This window comes from Simochromis diagramma, unplaced genomic scaffold, assembly GCF_900408965.1.
Source record: "Simochromis diagramma unplaced genomic scaffold, fSimDia1.1 OVJJ01000293.1, whole genome shotgun sequence".
Lineage (NCBI taxonomy): Eukaryota > Metazoa > Chordata > Actinopteri > Cichliformes > Cichlidae > Simochromis > Simochromis diagramma.
Window position 1 is genome coordinate 16,804,768 of NW_024386801.1, and position 16,339 is coordinate 16,821,106.

Below are 16,339 nucleotides of genomic sequence, written 5' to 3' on the forward strand. Positions count from 1 at the left end.
TTCAAATACTGAATGATGTAATGTAAGACAATAAAAGAGAATGCTTTTGTGAAAATGTATTTTATTCATTTTGCACAGGAAGTCTGGAGTTCATTGTTAGCCACATTTTTATGAACTGCTCTGTAACCGAGTGAGGACGATGAGCTTCCACTGGCTTCGTAAACTCGCCGTGCCAGCTTCTTCCCCACAGCACGTTTGTCTTTGTGACTGTGATTGAAAAGATGTGTGGCCAATATCTCTGTGAACCTGACTGGAATGCCAAAACATTATCAGAAGTGTGGAGAAAACACTGGGAGAAATGTATCAGGTACATTTCTAAGATTCTGCTTGATTTCTCAATGAACTTGGCCCTTGTTTTCTCAGTGTGACCCGAGGCCAAGCCTTCCCAGTTCGTGTGAGCTTTCACAAAAGCAAGCCTCAGAGTGTGCTTGAACGGCCATGGGACGGAAACGCACGCTGTTTGAGTTGGGAGAAGTGCAAACACAGACAGTGCATGGGTCATTGTGTGAGACAGAGAGGAGAACGAAAGACCCGCTCGCACTGCAAACACTCCCAGCTGTTCAGATCGATGTTTGCATTCGTGTGTGTGTGTGCATATGTGTGCACATGTCCACGCACTTGTACCTGTCCATAACTGCGGCCAGATACAAATATAGCACCACACCTTAAGTCAATGCAGCCCATTTAGACTTCACAGGTATGTAAACTCCAACACCAAAGTGTGCATTTGATGTGTCCGCAAAGTTTACCTGAAAAGTGGAGGAAAGTTAATACCTAATGAAGTTTTGCAATGTTATCTCATTCATATTCCTGCCTATTGAGGCAAAACGCAGTCACTAATAGCTCTCAGCCAGTGGACCAGCATGCACTGGAAGCTGCTTATTTTAAAGTACTACAGAGAATGTTGCAGAATTACAAACACTGAAGTCCTCAAGCAAACCTCAAGCTTACTTGTTATATTTGATTTATGCTTTATTGATGAGTTGTTTTTTTTCTGATAGTGTTGGGTTTAAAAAAATATATAACAGAAATTATGCAGTTGAATTGTTGCTTCTGGGCACAGGGAACAAGTCATGTTAATATTATAGATGAAATTGTGTCTCAAGTGCCAAATTGATGTGGACTCTGTCTTTTCAGAGCTTTTCTCATATCCACAGGCTTGTTAGAGGGCAACAAAGAGCACTGCTTGTATTCGCTCCACTGCACACAGTGTCTGGGGGTTCTTTGCTACAGACACAAGCCACATGTCTGTCAGATTTTATTGTGAATGTAAATGCTAGGGTTCCATTCTCTGACCAAGGAAGCTAAAATGTGATTGATATACTTTGTTTTTGGTCAGATTTATGTGTTTTTAAGCTATGAAATAAATTGTCCCTGTATTTGCCTTGAACGTGTGAAATTTTGCTCTCACTTCCCGTTAAAATGCAGTTTTTCCTTCTGTCTGTCGCCAAGTGCTTTCTCAAAGGGGGTCATTTGATTGTTTTCTCGGTATAATTGTTGGGTCTTTACCTTGTAATATAAAGCGCCTTGAGGCAACTATTGTGATTGATTGATTTGGCACAATATAAACAAACTTGAACTGAATTGTATTTGTATTATAGCTTTTTCAGTGTTGCTAAATGTATCTTGTAAGAGGGATTTTAGTCCCAATAATATTGATCCAGTGAAGTAAAAAAAAAAAAATCAAAATAACAACAAATAAACAAGATATATGGATATATATCCCGTGCTCATTCCAAGTAACAGGCCCATGCTTAGACTGTGGCACACAAGGGCTTCCTACCCATCTGATTTAATGAAAACAACTGAAGGCAAAATGTTTGCCCAGGGCAGTCAGACCAATCAAATACTATTGAAGAGTGAAAAGGTAGCATTTCATTTCCTTCTGAAGGTTTCTTCGAGTGTGTGGCTTTGTGTATTATTGTGCGTGTATGAGTCAAACTGTGTTTGACATACTACGTCTGTGGGCATAGACATTCATTACATTATGATCCCCGGATGACATATAATTTTGAATTTTTTACTTGGGAAGGATTCTGGAGAGTCATCAAAACACGTGATTAAAAAACAACAATAAAAAGACCCCAACTTTAATACTGAGGGAGGGGATAGATGTATTTTACTGATGTGACTTCACTGTGTTTTTTGGTCATTAGCAGTATCAGCTGGAATATCAGTAAGTGTTTGAGCAGACAATGTAAAATCTGAAAAACAAACCGTGAATTATGCAGTCTTTTATGTGACACATGTCGTTTGATGAGCATGCTAAGGTTTGTTCCAATAAAATGTATTCCTGCCGAACTCCTGCATGCAGTAATTATCAAGTGTATATTGTATTACTTTTGTGCAAATATACATCCTCAGCTAGTCGCTCGCGTAGACACATGGAACAGTAGCAACAAATCTTAATTTCAGTCTTTCTAAGACCTCTCCAAGTTGAAACCGGACTCTTTTCTTTCCTCTATGTCATTTCATTCATTTTACTGAGTGTGTTCTTGAATATAGACTACAGCTTTGGCATGGTGTCCCAGACTGTCAGATTTGGGAAAACTGATCCTGCCTCCCTGCACTGTTTAAGAACCCTGGCCTGATCAGGAAAACACCCGTGACAGTTTGGCTAGTGGCCTTGCAAAGAAGTGAAACCTATTTAAAATAGCAACATTGCAAATTAATGTTTGAAGGTTTTAACATGAGAAAAAACACTCTCCCCGCTTTAAGCTTCAGTTCAAACTTCATACAATCTCAGCAAGTGTGGTGTTGGGCACTGTAGAGAGGAACCAGCTGTCGAAAAAAAAAAAAAAACCCTGCCTTCTATCAAGAGGGCATGGTGCAGCATTTCAGCTTCCAGGAAGAAGTGGGCCTGGGATTCATGCAGACCCAGCCTAGCAGATCTATGTTTGCACACATATGCACACAAATGAGCTTGTAAGGAACTGATATATCAGTAAGCATGGTGAGGAATTAATCAGACACACCCTGTTTCCCTACCTGCAGCTGTGCCTGAACAGGAGAGATGAATAGGTCAAATCCATTCAAAAGGATAGGTGGAATGACGGGGTTGGTCTAACCTTTGACCTCACAGTTCCATGTATGAGTTGACATTTTATATGCACTTCAGTTACTCCCAGCATGCTTCTACAAATCTCCATCACTGTATTCACAAAGTGAGGCTGAGCTTGGCTAATTGAAGGAAGTGTTAAAATTAAGAGGAACAGAGAGTCAGAGGGAGACGTCTGATGGAGATTGAAAGGGGGGACTTTGCGAGTACAATATAGCCATTTCCCCCCTCTTGCCTGGGGCCCAGCGTAGATGTGGTGGACCCAGCCCCAGACGCCACTCCGTGGTTTGGCACGCTGTGCATTTCAGCCTTCTCACTGTTTCCAGCTGAACCAGCTCCCATGCAAACACATGGGCAACCGGTGGGTTTTCTTATTTAGTTGTCGGTCAAGAGTACTTAATAATATTCAAAAAGACAGTGCGACATATCATACCACGCTTGCCAAAATATGATCTGCTTTTTTTTTCTTTTCTTTTTCCCCTCCCTCCCTCCCCAACAATTTTCCCCTCTGCAGTTTGGGAAGAGAGCACGGAGATGAAAAGGAACAGATACACAATGCTCCAATCTAGACAAAGTTTGGCTGGCACTTATTAAAGTAATAGAGCAGACTGAGAAAAATGGCAAGCACAGAGCAAAGACAGTGACTGCCTTTCAAGAGGCTGCAAATGGAAATATTTCGAATACAATGGCCCTGAAATCCAGCACAAAGCAGAGGCAGTGATGTGGCGTATGACTTACGCAGATTGATATGTCCTCGTTGACCTAAATGCTGTCATCCCTGCCTCCTCTTTTTGAAGTTAAATAAACAGTGTGTCACAAGATCTTCCACATGCCACCCAAGTGCTTCAGTGTGTGAGAGATTCTCTGTGTGTGTCCGCAGTGCTTGTGTCTAACGGTTTAATTTGTGGCTCCGTACGCAGATTTACTGCATGGACGCAGAGGGACGAGGAGTGTGTGTTAGTGCGCACGGGAATGTGTTCGCCGGTTTGGATGCGTGTGACACGTCTGTGATGACAATGGCGAGTGACAAATAATGCTGACGCACACTGTCCCGGGTCTTGAGCCTTGCTTCAATAAAAAAAAACAAAAAAAACAAAACGAGTCAGTCCTTTGAACATTTTAATTAAACTAAACAGGACCATCTCCACCCAGGCCTATGAGTTATGTACATTTTGAAGACAAACAAGACCATCTTTTACAGGGCAGACATCAAAAACATGTCTTTTTTATGTCACCCTGGGCCTGCATGTTGACTTTCATTATTTCTAAAATCCATCTGGAATTTTGATGGGCATGTTTTGAAGGAAAAGGCCTTGAAACCACAATGCAGGGATGTCTTGAAACAAAGGTCTCTGCGGTTTTGTCTGTTTCTCGTGGCGAACAACAGCCCGACAGTCTCTGTGCTCAGATAGCTCATGTCTGTAATTTTAGTTTATGCCATCATTATTACAACACGTTAGCTATTTTTCATGTACTTTCTTTGGAAATATACTGAACTGATGGTTTATGCGTTCTTTAGAGAAACATACCAGGGACAATAAAATTTAAAGAGTAAAGAGAAAAAGGGTTCCTTGGACTGTGACTAGCTAAAGTAAGTAAGTAAATAAATCACTCTGATTAAATATGATCAGTTGTGCCTAAAAGTGAACTAAGGTAAATTCTAAGACTGGAGTGGCCTCGTCAGATTATCAGTTTTATTACATTTTCTCCAGTAACCAAAAAGGAAGCAGGACATGTAAAGTGACATATCTATCTATCTATCTATCTATCTATCTATCTATCTATCTATCTATCTATGTGTGTGTGTGTGTGTGTGTGTGTGTGTGTGTGTGTGTGTGTGTGTGTGTCCTTTTGCCACCAGAGGGAGTCCCAAAGGATTTGACTCCATAGTCTGAATATCTGCTCAAAATTCACATCACCCTGGCTCATAGGCAAGAAATGCGAATATTGATGTTTTGTTTATGTTTTTTTTGTTCATGCACTTCACTGTTAATCAAAATCACTGACAGAATCCTACTGAACCAGTTCATTATTATTAATTATTAGTCATGCAGTGGTATTTTTTTTCACTCAAACAGCTGGAAAGCCATTCCTCCTCTGCTTCATTTTATGGGGCTTACTGTTGTGGTGTAGCCCATCACTTGTGGGGCAATGCCTAATGTTGCAAGCGCCTAGCCGGGGCTACAGGCCTATAAAAGGCCATTTCACTTCGTTCCTTTTAGTTTTCTATACAACAACTGCACGTGTTGAGCTCAGCATTGAAGCCCGTCCCATCCTCTGCATATCCATGCTGCAGGAGGAGGAGGAGGCAAGGAGCCCTTTTGTTACCTGTATTAGACTACCTGGCGGTTGCAAGTTAGTAACGTGGTCTGTGTTTAAGATGTCTTCAAAATATAGAAGCAGCGATGTTCCAAAGCTTTAAACACCACGAAATCCGCGTTTTTTTTTTCCTTTTCTTTTAGGACACTGCAGTATGCGCAACTATTCCCCCCTCCCTCGCTCTCTTTCTACCTGCAAGGCACAGCAAGTAGGAATTGTTAATTAGGTTTTACCGTCAAAGTAAGGACGAATAGGAGGCACTTCCTCCAAGAACTCATTCACCTTTCAAGTCCGAACCTCTCTCGAGTTTCATTTTGGAGTTCTTAGCCACCTTTCAGGTCGTCATCAGCATCTCACCTGTACTCGCGGACCATGGATTTCGCACGGTCGATTATTTCCAAGGAGCTTATGCTAGATGTCGCGGGAAACAGACGGTACACGTGCATCTGGAAGGGCTAAGAAACCTGCCAATGTGAACGGAAAGCGTGGCCACTTTATGTTATAGTGCATGGCCTCCGGACAAAGTGGCAACGATCATGCACGAAACCCTCCGAAGACGGAGTCTCTACGTGTTCCTGTGTTTTGGCATCATATACCTCAGACTTGGGTGAGTTTTTTGTCGTTGTTACTTATCGAGACACTGTAGCCCGCGAGCCTCGGTGTGAAATTCGTTGCGACAGTCAGGCACGCTTCAGAGGGGAAAAGCATTGTAGAGGAAAGATTCGACTGCCCTCTGACCTTAGAGTGAAGCATGGGGATGAAAAAGTAAAACCAGGTGTGTTTAAACATGTAAGAATCATTGCATCATCAAAGTGCACAGCTATAGCTTGGAGAGGGGTGTTATGCGTAAAAAAAAATTGCAGGTCTGTTCTTGTACCAACGGACAGTGCGATCGATCGGCGTTTACCACAGAAGCTTATTTAATTCACCTCCCGGTACTCCTGCTTTGTTGCAGAGGATCATTTGAGCCGCTGTCTCTGCCTCGGATTCAGCTCGGCCCTGCATACCTTCATTAATAGCGGCAGACTGAGTTGTAGTTCCACATTCCATTGCCCAGACGGAGTTTTTACCTGTTTTGCAATACCTCACCTTGATACATAAACACAGAAGGACGTCCATGCCTTCCTTCTCTGCTGCCTCTCGGGCATGATCGTGTTAGGATCTCCAGGAAGATAAGCAGAAGTTCGGGGGTTTTTTTGCGCATTTTTAACATCATACTGTTAATAAAACATTAATTATTAGTGAAATGCTCAGTGAGTCGAAGAGTACATGTTCTAACCCATCTGAATCCAATACACTGAAACCAATATAAATTAGCTGCTATAGCCATAATAAGGCCAAGGGGTCCTGTGCAGCCCTGCCTACCGGGAACGTTGCGCTGCAGAGGAGACAGATCCAACCGAATCAGAGCAAAAGCAGGGCCTACGTTATAAAAAGTAGACTTTATAACAGGTTCTGTTGTTTTTAAGCCACTCTGCATTTGCTTAGTGGGTTAATTCTAAGCAATTGCCCAAGAAATAAATAAGAGTTAATAATTAAAAATGAAAGCTGGTACCAGTCACACATGACCACACCACATAATAGTATAGAACATGTATTTATGACTCTTTTATTCTAATAGTAAGACTGTTTATGTTTGTCATATACATCAAGTTCAGGAGTGCTTCTAACTTTGTTGTATGCTTGTGCTTATAATGGCAGTAAAGTAGATCTGCTCTTATCCTGTCTCACATTTTCAGCTGTAAAATGGAGCGATTGGGCCCCTGCAGCTTGATGTTAATGCTCCGACTGCGCAATTCTCGGAGATTCGCGCGTTCGAAACGAATCAAATAGCCAGAACCTCGTGAACTGACTTCAGATTTCACACGGGGTTCATGTCACATGACAGTAGCTCCTTTATGGGGTCTCTTGTCTTATTGTTTACTAATCCTGAGCAGTTAGCTCATTCCTTCCATCCTTTTACTCCGGCTAAGTCTTTCATGGTACCTTCTTTGTGTACAATGACTGGAGCCTGCAGGTGTTGAGTGAAAGTCACGATGTTGAGAAGATAAAAAAGCCTCCACTCACCAAACCATGTCAGAAAAAAAAGAAAAAAGAAAAAAAGAAAAGAAAAATTCAGTTTATGGCAACAATAGTGCAGTTTTTAAGCCTTTACTTCCATCAATCCTGCACCCTGAGCATAGAAAACCCTGCCTCAGAGCAGGGTCTCAAAATAGGATGACAGCCAACAGAGAGCAGCAGACAGGTAGGCAGAGCAGAAATATTATAGACGCCTATAGAAATGTTATAGTGTTGCTGCAGGATAGAATAAGGTCACTGAACCCCTGTTTGGCTTCTGGGAATTATGCTTTATGTTTCCATGGAAATGTCACAGCAGACAAAGACATTTCTTTACAGCAGCATGGAAAAATAGCTAGAATCATATCTGCCATTCACAGACAGACAGACAGACAGATAGATAGATAGATAGATAGATAGATAGATAGATAGATAGATAGATAGATAGAGTCACTTCGTTAACGTGATGCCAACTTGTTGATTCAAAATGACACATCCTGCCAAGACGTGCGCTGATTTCTTACACATGGAGCCTCGCTGATGGTGTGAGGCTGAAGCAGCCAGCCTCTGTGTTTGTTTATTTTTGGCTGGATGGTGGGGTTGGGGGTGGAGGTTGCGGGGGTGTGTGGCTGTGTCGGTAGGTGGGGAGGGGGTGATAATGATGAATGAAACCTTCAGCGCTGTCCAACGGGAATCAGATGAGTGTCACCCTATTGTCCCACTGTGGCAAAGTGGGCGGATAGCAGTGTCTCTCCCTGCCCAATGGCAGGCACGACTCTCATGAGAGCGGAGAGAGGCACTTTTCTGCCATGCAAAATCCCTAAAACCATCATCATTCCGGCTCGGGAACCCACAGTACTGTGTAACAGCCTCCGCTGCTGAGAGATGACAGAGCCAATCTCGGCGCACACACGGCCCTGGGAGCTTGGAGCTGCGTAGAGTCGCTGCGCAAACACAAGGCGACGCAGAGCGAGTTTTTTTTTTTTTAATTTTTGTGCGGAAAAGGGGATTTAAAGCCCGGGATTAAAGAAGTTTTTTTTTTATCCCTCCTCCTCTCATCGTAGTCCGTCTCGTCTCACTCAAACCGAGCGTGGCCGTTTTGCTCAATGTCATCATGATCCTCTTCTCGTCGCGCAGTGTACTGCTGTCAGTCTACTACCCGCAGATTTTCCTGATCCTGACGAGTGGCAGCTACCTGTAAGTTCGAGCCAATTAACGAGTCCTTCACTCCACAGGGTGCGCGCTCTCATCCTCAGCAACACAAAGATGCACGGGTTAGGCTTTCCTCCTCTCACAACCCTCAGTCTTCTCAATAGGGGATATATTTTCTTCGCCCCAATATTCAAAAGCCGATAAAAGTGGATTATTTCGCTCATCCCTCATCCTCAGGTCAGAGTTATTTACACCGTGATATCAAACTGTATCGAACACGGACCGGGTCTAACAGAAGTGCAGCTCAGGCGGCATATTTGATTGTTCAACTGAACTTATGTTATCCAAACTCAAAAAAAAGAAAAAAAGAAAAAAGATAATACTCATCAGTAGAAACACCCGGGTCCACGTGGGAAAGCAGTAATTTGGCGTAAAGCTCAACGCTCTAATGTGCCATCCCCTCAGCGAGCATGTCTGCGGAGTAAGTAGGGCTCGTTTGGGTCAGGCTGTTGGATTTAAAACATTTTACAAAATCGAGGAAAAATAATACTGTAGGAACTGCAACATTGGTCCATTTTGGCCACTGAGTGGCAGAGATGTTCAAGACAATTAGATGCGGAGATTCTGTTTTCTTCCCCTTGTGAGAAAAACTTCGCGCAACGTGGGTCATTTTTACGCATGGAAGCACCTTTAACCTGCCAGAGCGAGCGAAAGACTACCACGCATTACCCCACCTCTCCCCGATTTCAAATATTTCGATGTTACCGTTTGAGCCCACATCTTAAACTATCCCCTATGCAACACGTACGTGATTGGCACCGCAATGCGCTGAGCTCTGGATTAAAAGTATTTCGCAGAACGGCGGCTTTCTTAAAGTTTCCAAAATAATTACTGGAGCATGGTCCTTTGCTCCATCCTTTGCTGCCCGGAGACCCCAAACCTGATGCTGGAATAGATGTGTTTTTTTTTCCTGGGGGTTCAGACAAAAGTAGGCTACGCTGCTAAGTATATGGCTTGCACATCAAAGTTACATACCATTATTTGTTTGGATTATTTAACTATGTTTTCACCGGCGTATTAACCACAGGATAAGCCACGTGGAGAACATTTAAACATAGGTTCAAAATAATACAATACCCCTTCATCAAAACTATACAGGAAATGTTTTGGCATGTAAAACTGTAAAAACAAGGTTTTTTTGGGGGGCAGTAAATACACCCCGAGCCAAAGTATATATCCATATAGTCCTTTGGAGTCACTGCACACCTTGCCTGTGGAAACAGTCTGAAAACTGTGGGTGTGTAAGGGATTTTGTTTTAAGTAAAACCACTCTAAAATGCTAAAATTTATAAATGCTGCTAGATTTGCTGTTAATGTGTCTGTGTGTGTGTGGTGGGGGGAATAAGGAGAGTATTTATTCACTTGACTTGAGTAAGTTGTGCCTCAGGCATTTTTGCGAGGGCCTTCCTCTTGTAGAAAACACGCCTGGGAACGTAACAGCCTGTCAGTTAGGTTCAAAGTGTTCAATGTGATGAAGCAGGTGGCTGTAAGCAAACTGCATGCCATGACGCAGATGATAGTTCCTCTTAAGGCCACCACACTGCACTGTGATGGAATCTTTAAGCTCCTCACCACAGTTAAGATTTAAGCTCTTCCACAGTAATGACTTCACACTGACCTAAAGTAGTGTTTCGTTTACATTTCCTGGTGACTGTTTTAGTCTTGAAGTTTTTGGGATCAATGTAACACGGAAATGATCATGTTTTATCAGCGCTAAGGTTAAATTATTAATGAAAAATCAGCTTTACCAGCTTAAAAATCAGAATAGAAAGAGCAATTAACGGTGGACTCTAAATGTTTTAGGTTTCTGTACGGTTTGTGGTAACATGATCAGACTTTCCACCTGCTGCTTTAAATTAAAACCCACCTTTCCTCTCATCTCTCTGCAGCATCACTGCTAAACCACAATCCAGTGACGCTGCCATTAGTCGATTAAACAGCACACAGTTTGCATGAAAAGACACAACTTTTGCATCGACTCTCATCCTGTAAACCTGAGGAAGCTAGGCAGGCCGGGGCTTTGAAATTCATCAGCTTACTTTTAAGTTCATGTTGACAGTCTATCTTATTGGAGATCTGTATGGCTGTGGGTGAGCTGTCCCCCAAGCTGCTGGCACACACAGAGCATACACTAAGCAAACAGATTCGCATTTGTGCACTTTGATGATGCGGGGATTTAAAAGCTTAGCCCTGGAATTCTCTGTTTGGTGTTGTCTGTTGGTCGGGTTTGCCCATGGTAGACTGTGATTGTGGAAATTAGCATGTGAAGGACATGAGAAAGAGCTAACAAAGGAGGCTGAAAAGAGGTTTCTTTGACAGAGCTAAAAATGATCACCTCGACGCTTGTGTTGGATTTTTATCGCAAACTGACCTTATTCATCTCTAATGTTCATTATGGAAGGAAGCAAATTTCTCTAGTTGCACATTAAACTTAATGAGCCCACCTTTCACTTTTGGACAAACTGGATGTCGTCGTTGCCATGAACTACTGTGTATGCAGCGGAGGGTCAATGAGGGTCAGAGAAGTTCGAGCTACTTTACAGCTGAGAAAGCAAAGCAGGATTGAAAGAAGCAGCAGGCTGTAGTGTTCGCTGCGAATGCAGAAGGCACCTGATGAATGTCCTCTTTTCTTTCTAACAGGGGATTTTAAAAAAAATTAATATGATTATTTTTTAGAAGTTAAATACCTGTTAGATAAGTTTGCATCTAGTGTAGTGATGCACACGTTTCGCAGACCAAATTTAATTCTTCTTCTTTTTTTTCTTCTGTCTAATAAACATCAGGCTTCTATTCTATATGAAAACGTGTATCCTAACATGTTGACATTGATTGATTTATGGCAAGTTCAAGTGTAGCGTTTGTAAAATCAACAAGCATACCCATTTTGCGTGTCCCTTTTCAATGTTATAGTCCACCAAGACAATGTGTGTAGCCCTGTGTTTGGTAACAGATACTCGCCCCACTGCAGTTAGGATTTATTCTAAAGTTTGTCTTTGAAATTGAGATTTATGTTGTTCTTCCATTGCGTAGGAACTTAAACAACAATCAGAAAAGAGAACACAGTCGTCCGAGAGGTTTTTAGCTATCCCGACTCAAATCCACGCTCTAAGTCAGGGCTTCTCAGAACGAGAGTGTGCTCCGAGCTCTAAAATCGACATCTCCTAGAGCTCTGTTTCTGCAGTCTCTCCCTCTCTCTTCGTCTCCTTCATCCATTCTTCCATTTCACCCCTTATATATGTTGCCATTTCTTTTCGCTGACACACAGCTCGCCTGTGTTAGTTTGCCCCGTTTGTGGTCAATACTTCGGAGGTCGACGTCATACTTCAAAGGCGGTGTTTGCCTCCGCGCTCATTTATGGCTCCCTGTCCCTGACATGTTTGAAAAGTATGTATCTACATGGTTTCAAGGGCTATAAACAGAATCTTGGAGAAAGTCTGTGTTTTTCTTTTTCTTCTTCTTCTTCTTTTTTTTTGTAATCTGTTTTGGTGTTCCCAGTGGCCATAAAGCCCTCTCGAAAATATGCTCTTGTACCTATCAAATATGTTGTTGTATGTTTGAGGTGAATCAATAAGAACATGTCCTGGGTCATACAAGACCGACCACTTTAGGATTGGAGAAAACCAGTGCTGAAAACCTTACATGTGTTCAATGCAAAGCCTCTCATGAAATTTATGGGCAATTTACACCCCAAGTATTCTTCAAACGCATACTGCAATTACACAAATCATACAAATCGTACTTTATATGAGATTTGGTTAAAAAAGCGATTTCTGCAACTGTGCCATCAGGCACCGAGGAGGTCTGCACAGTGGGTATACAAGTCTGGAAGCTATTCACACCAGTATGTTACCTAACAATTGACACAAAAACCCAAACAAATTACTTAAACTCACGTCTTCCAAACCACTGGGGAATGCTGTTGTGAGCAGCCAAATAGGCATCTTCTTGTCTCTCTCTGGGCTGTTTTTAACATTTTTTATTTTTATTTTTTATATTTCTTATGTTAGATTAAGCTCTCAGGTTTTTCATTTACCTTTAATCCATTAAATAGTAATACTCTCGTGCAGTACAGCTTTCACTTTACTATAGAATGTGCATCAATCACGGGCTGAATTGAATCCTGTTCTGGAGAGTCTCGTGAAAGTGAGTAAATCTCACCGTCCTCTGGAGGCTCTAACTGAGTTTGTTTGTGTGTGTGTGTGTGTGTGTGTGTGTGCGCGACAACGCATGCATGCATCCGTGCCTCTGCGTATGAATGCATGTCTGCGTGTGTGGCGGTGTGTTTTTCTTACTTCGGCAGGGCCCTGTCCTCAGTGGTGGCTCTGGGTGCCAACATCATCTGCAACAAGATCCCAGGGCTGGCACCTCGCCAGCGGGCCATCTGCCAGAGCCGCCCGGACGCCATAATTGTTGTGGGCGAAGGGGCCCAGATGGGCATCAATGAGTGTCAATACCAGTTCCGATATGGACGCTGGAACTGTTCGGCGCTGGGAGAAAGAACAGTCTTCGGTCAGGAGCTGCGAGTAGGTTAGTCTGCGTTCTTTCACAAATTGAAGCGGGATAGTGTGTTCCTGTATCCATATCTGTGTGCTCTGTATGGCTGTGCATGCGATAAACTTACACAGGCTTTGCTTATGGCGCTGCAAGGAACTTTTGCCACTGATCACGTCTTTAATGAGCAAATTGAGTCAGTGTAAGACCTTTGGATTGGGGTTAGGTTTTTGTTTGCTAAAGTTAGGTTCAGTGTTACGGTCTGCTACCCTACAGGACTCTGGTGGAAAAAATCATAATAACCGTATTCTATGCAGAAGAGATTAAATAAAACTCTTAGACATCCCACTAATGTACACCAGTTAGAAAGAAAAGCTAAAACAGCCAAAATCTTATAATCGGATTTTGATACACAAAGATACTTAACAATACAGCTTAAATGATATTTTACATTAGTGGCACACTTTCCCAAATACATTTATAGACATAGTACTTCACTACAAAAATGCACTCACTCATAATAACTATGGATTTGGTATCACGTTGGTTTGAATATAACTTAAAGGTGAGCGATACACCGTCTTAATAAGACAGAGGAACAAACCATTTGAGGCACTGTTGTACACTACTATGGATTTGTGACTTTCCAGTCAACTTAACAATGAAAGTATGATACAAAATGGGAACTACAGCTTTGAGGCTTTGTGTAGCCTCAAAGTTGTGCGATGCTGAGCAGATGGTGGTAAATTTCTTTCTCTGCCTGCAATCGCAACTATTAATTTGGTAATGGCAACGTAGCTGACAACAATAATACCAGTAATTTTCTTATTAAACAAGAAGTTACATAATGCATGGTTTGAGCCATCTTTATTGTCCCAGTTTTATGAAACAGTACCACGAGAGCATCAAAAATGTGGTACCAGGCCCTGACCCTCTGAACCCCATGAAATATGGCTCGTAACAAGCCAAACCCAAGCTGCACACATCACACAGTCAGTTCAAACTCAAACCAGTAATGCGCAGTCTCTTTTGATTTTCTATTGTATAACCATTCATATTGCTCAAGAGGATCTCACATACCGCTGATTCCACCCCATCTTTTGCTGTTCCTCATTCTCAGCTGAAAAAATGCTGTTTCTCTAGTGTTCCCTGCAGCTGATTCGCTGATGTAGTTTGTGCAGTGTGGGGTGTTGGTTAGCAGCATGCCTGCCATAGCTGGCTGTGTCCAAAATTGTGGAAAAGCTACCGAAAAGAAGTGCGGCTCTGATGGGGAAAGCGTATGGATGGAAAACGAGATGGCGAATGAAGAGACAGCTAATCGTGTTATTGCAGAGAACTCATGTCAAACCGAAATAGATGGACACATCTGTTGTTAATTGGGCTAAATTGGTTGTGTCCATGCCTGGCTGGTTCAGTTGAGTGTTCTCATATAGGCAGAAAAAGCCCCAAAAGAGGGCAAACGTTTACATTTTAAAATGCTTTTGCTTGAGGGACTTCTCAAACTTCTGCAAATCTCTTTTGCGCTGCTTTTGTTTTACAGGGACTTTTATATATTTCCTTTCATTTAGATGCTTTGTTGCCATTACGTTGCGGTTGGGCTGCACATTTAATCCAGTGGCTCTGTTCACAATCCCTCCTCTTAAGCAGCAGCTGAATTAGCTCCAGCTCCTTTTAGCAAAAGCATTTTTTTTCTTTGTTGTGAATGTGGCGCTTTCTTTGGTAATGAAGCTCATGTTGTTTTCCTCAACAACATCCCCTTTTCGCTTTCTTTTGTTCTTGTCTTTTATGGCCTTTTGAAGCACTCGGAGATTTATACATGGCATTCGGCAGTGGTTCTTTGGACGCATCTCATGTGCATTTCTGTGTGACGGCTATTAATGTTTACATGCATTATGCTGCTCACCCAAAGTAAATTTTACTATTAAAACATATATTCAACCCAATAGGGGTCTTCTCTGGTTTATTTTATGTTATATTATATATTTAGCAATGGCGCCATTTGAATTTGGTGCTAACTTGTTTGGTTTCCATAGTAGATCTGCACAAATAAATGCTCCATGCGCCCGCACTGAGCACATCACTGTTGGTCGTCCAGTTATAGTCAGAGACCGATGACTGCTGGGCCTGTCATGATTGTTCTATAATGATGGGACTTGGTGGCCTTCTCAATAAAGTATCCCTACAATGACGTCTTCCTCTAGACCAACATGGAACTTGATTTAAGTTAGGATTCCCAAGGCAGATTTGGGGTTTTTCAATGAATAAATAAAATAACCAGCCAACAGGGGCTTATTTTTCAACTTATTTTCCCTCATTTATGTTAGAAAATAAACCCCATAAAAATCCCCCACCTACCCACCCCATCTTCTATTGTCATATTTGAACCACACACAAAGTTAATGAGCAGTAAAACAGGCCAAACTGTGCAGATTTATGCTAACAGAGTGGCGCATCAAAAGAACACATGACAGTAGAGCTTCAGCTTGCTCGATTGCGTCACATTTGTAAACTGCAAGAGGACATATTATAAGGCACCCTGCGTGTCAGTACAGTGACACCAAATCCTCTCAGTCTGCATCTCTGCAAATGATGCAATGTCATGGTTTGTCTGGCTGGGCTCAAACGCAAGACTCAGGAATGAAAGTTCAGTGAGTATATTTACAGTGTTGGTGATAGTGCTATATACAAAGTCTTTGAAGTGCTTAGTTCAAAAGTCCAATATGTACAAAATCCAATGGATGGAAGATTGCATGAATCCAAGTCCCCGATCTCCTCACTCTGCCAAGTAACAAACACTCTTTTGGAACTCCGCTGGGCCGTCCTAGGCACAGGAAAAGACGCATTAGAAAGCTTCAGCAAATAAACTGAAACAGAGAGGCAACGTGAACACTACTGCAGTTAGACAACACCAAGGAAAAGATTGAAGGTCAGGTCCCAGCTTAAATAGCAAACAGCTGATTGCCAGATGATCCACAGGCGCTGATTGAGTCAGGTGTGTCCAGGAGAGGGCGGGGATCCCAGGAGGATCCCGCCCCTGTAAGGCAAGTAAACACACCCTCACACAGAGCAGCAAGGACACAACAGAGAGAGAGAGAGAGAGAGAGAGAGAGGGAGACGGTGGAGGCTCACAGGAGGACTGGAGGACCATGACATGCGAACCCGATTAGTAATCGTTCCAAATCGATTCCTGTTCAGAGAAAA

At 42.4% G+C, this 16,339-nt stretch overlaps 1 protein-coding gene across 2 annotated transcripts in view; it reads left to right on the top strand.

Annotated features, from left to right (window-relative positions):
- Nucleotides 1-5,267: 5,267 nt before the first annotated feature.
- wnt7bb (wingless-type MMTV integration site family, member 7Bb) overlaps nt 5,268-16,339 on the top strand; it is a 31,899-nt gene continuing 20,827 nt past the window's right edge. Inside the window, exons 1-3 of one of the 2 annotated variants that reach the window (XM_040026222.1) lie at nt 5,268-5,413; nt 5,521-5,984; nt 12,948-13,174. In XM_040026222.1, the coding sequence (XP_039882156.1) occupies nt 5,914-5,984; nt 12,948-13,174 (298 nt within the window). In that variant the 5' untranslated portion in view covers nt 5,268-5,413; nt 5,521-5,913. Of the gene's footprint in view, nt 5,414-5,520; nt 5,985-8,130; nt 8,633-12,947; nt 13,175-16,339 lie in introns of those variants that run through there. The other variant, XM_040026221.1, reaches the window with a different exon arrangement.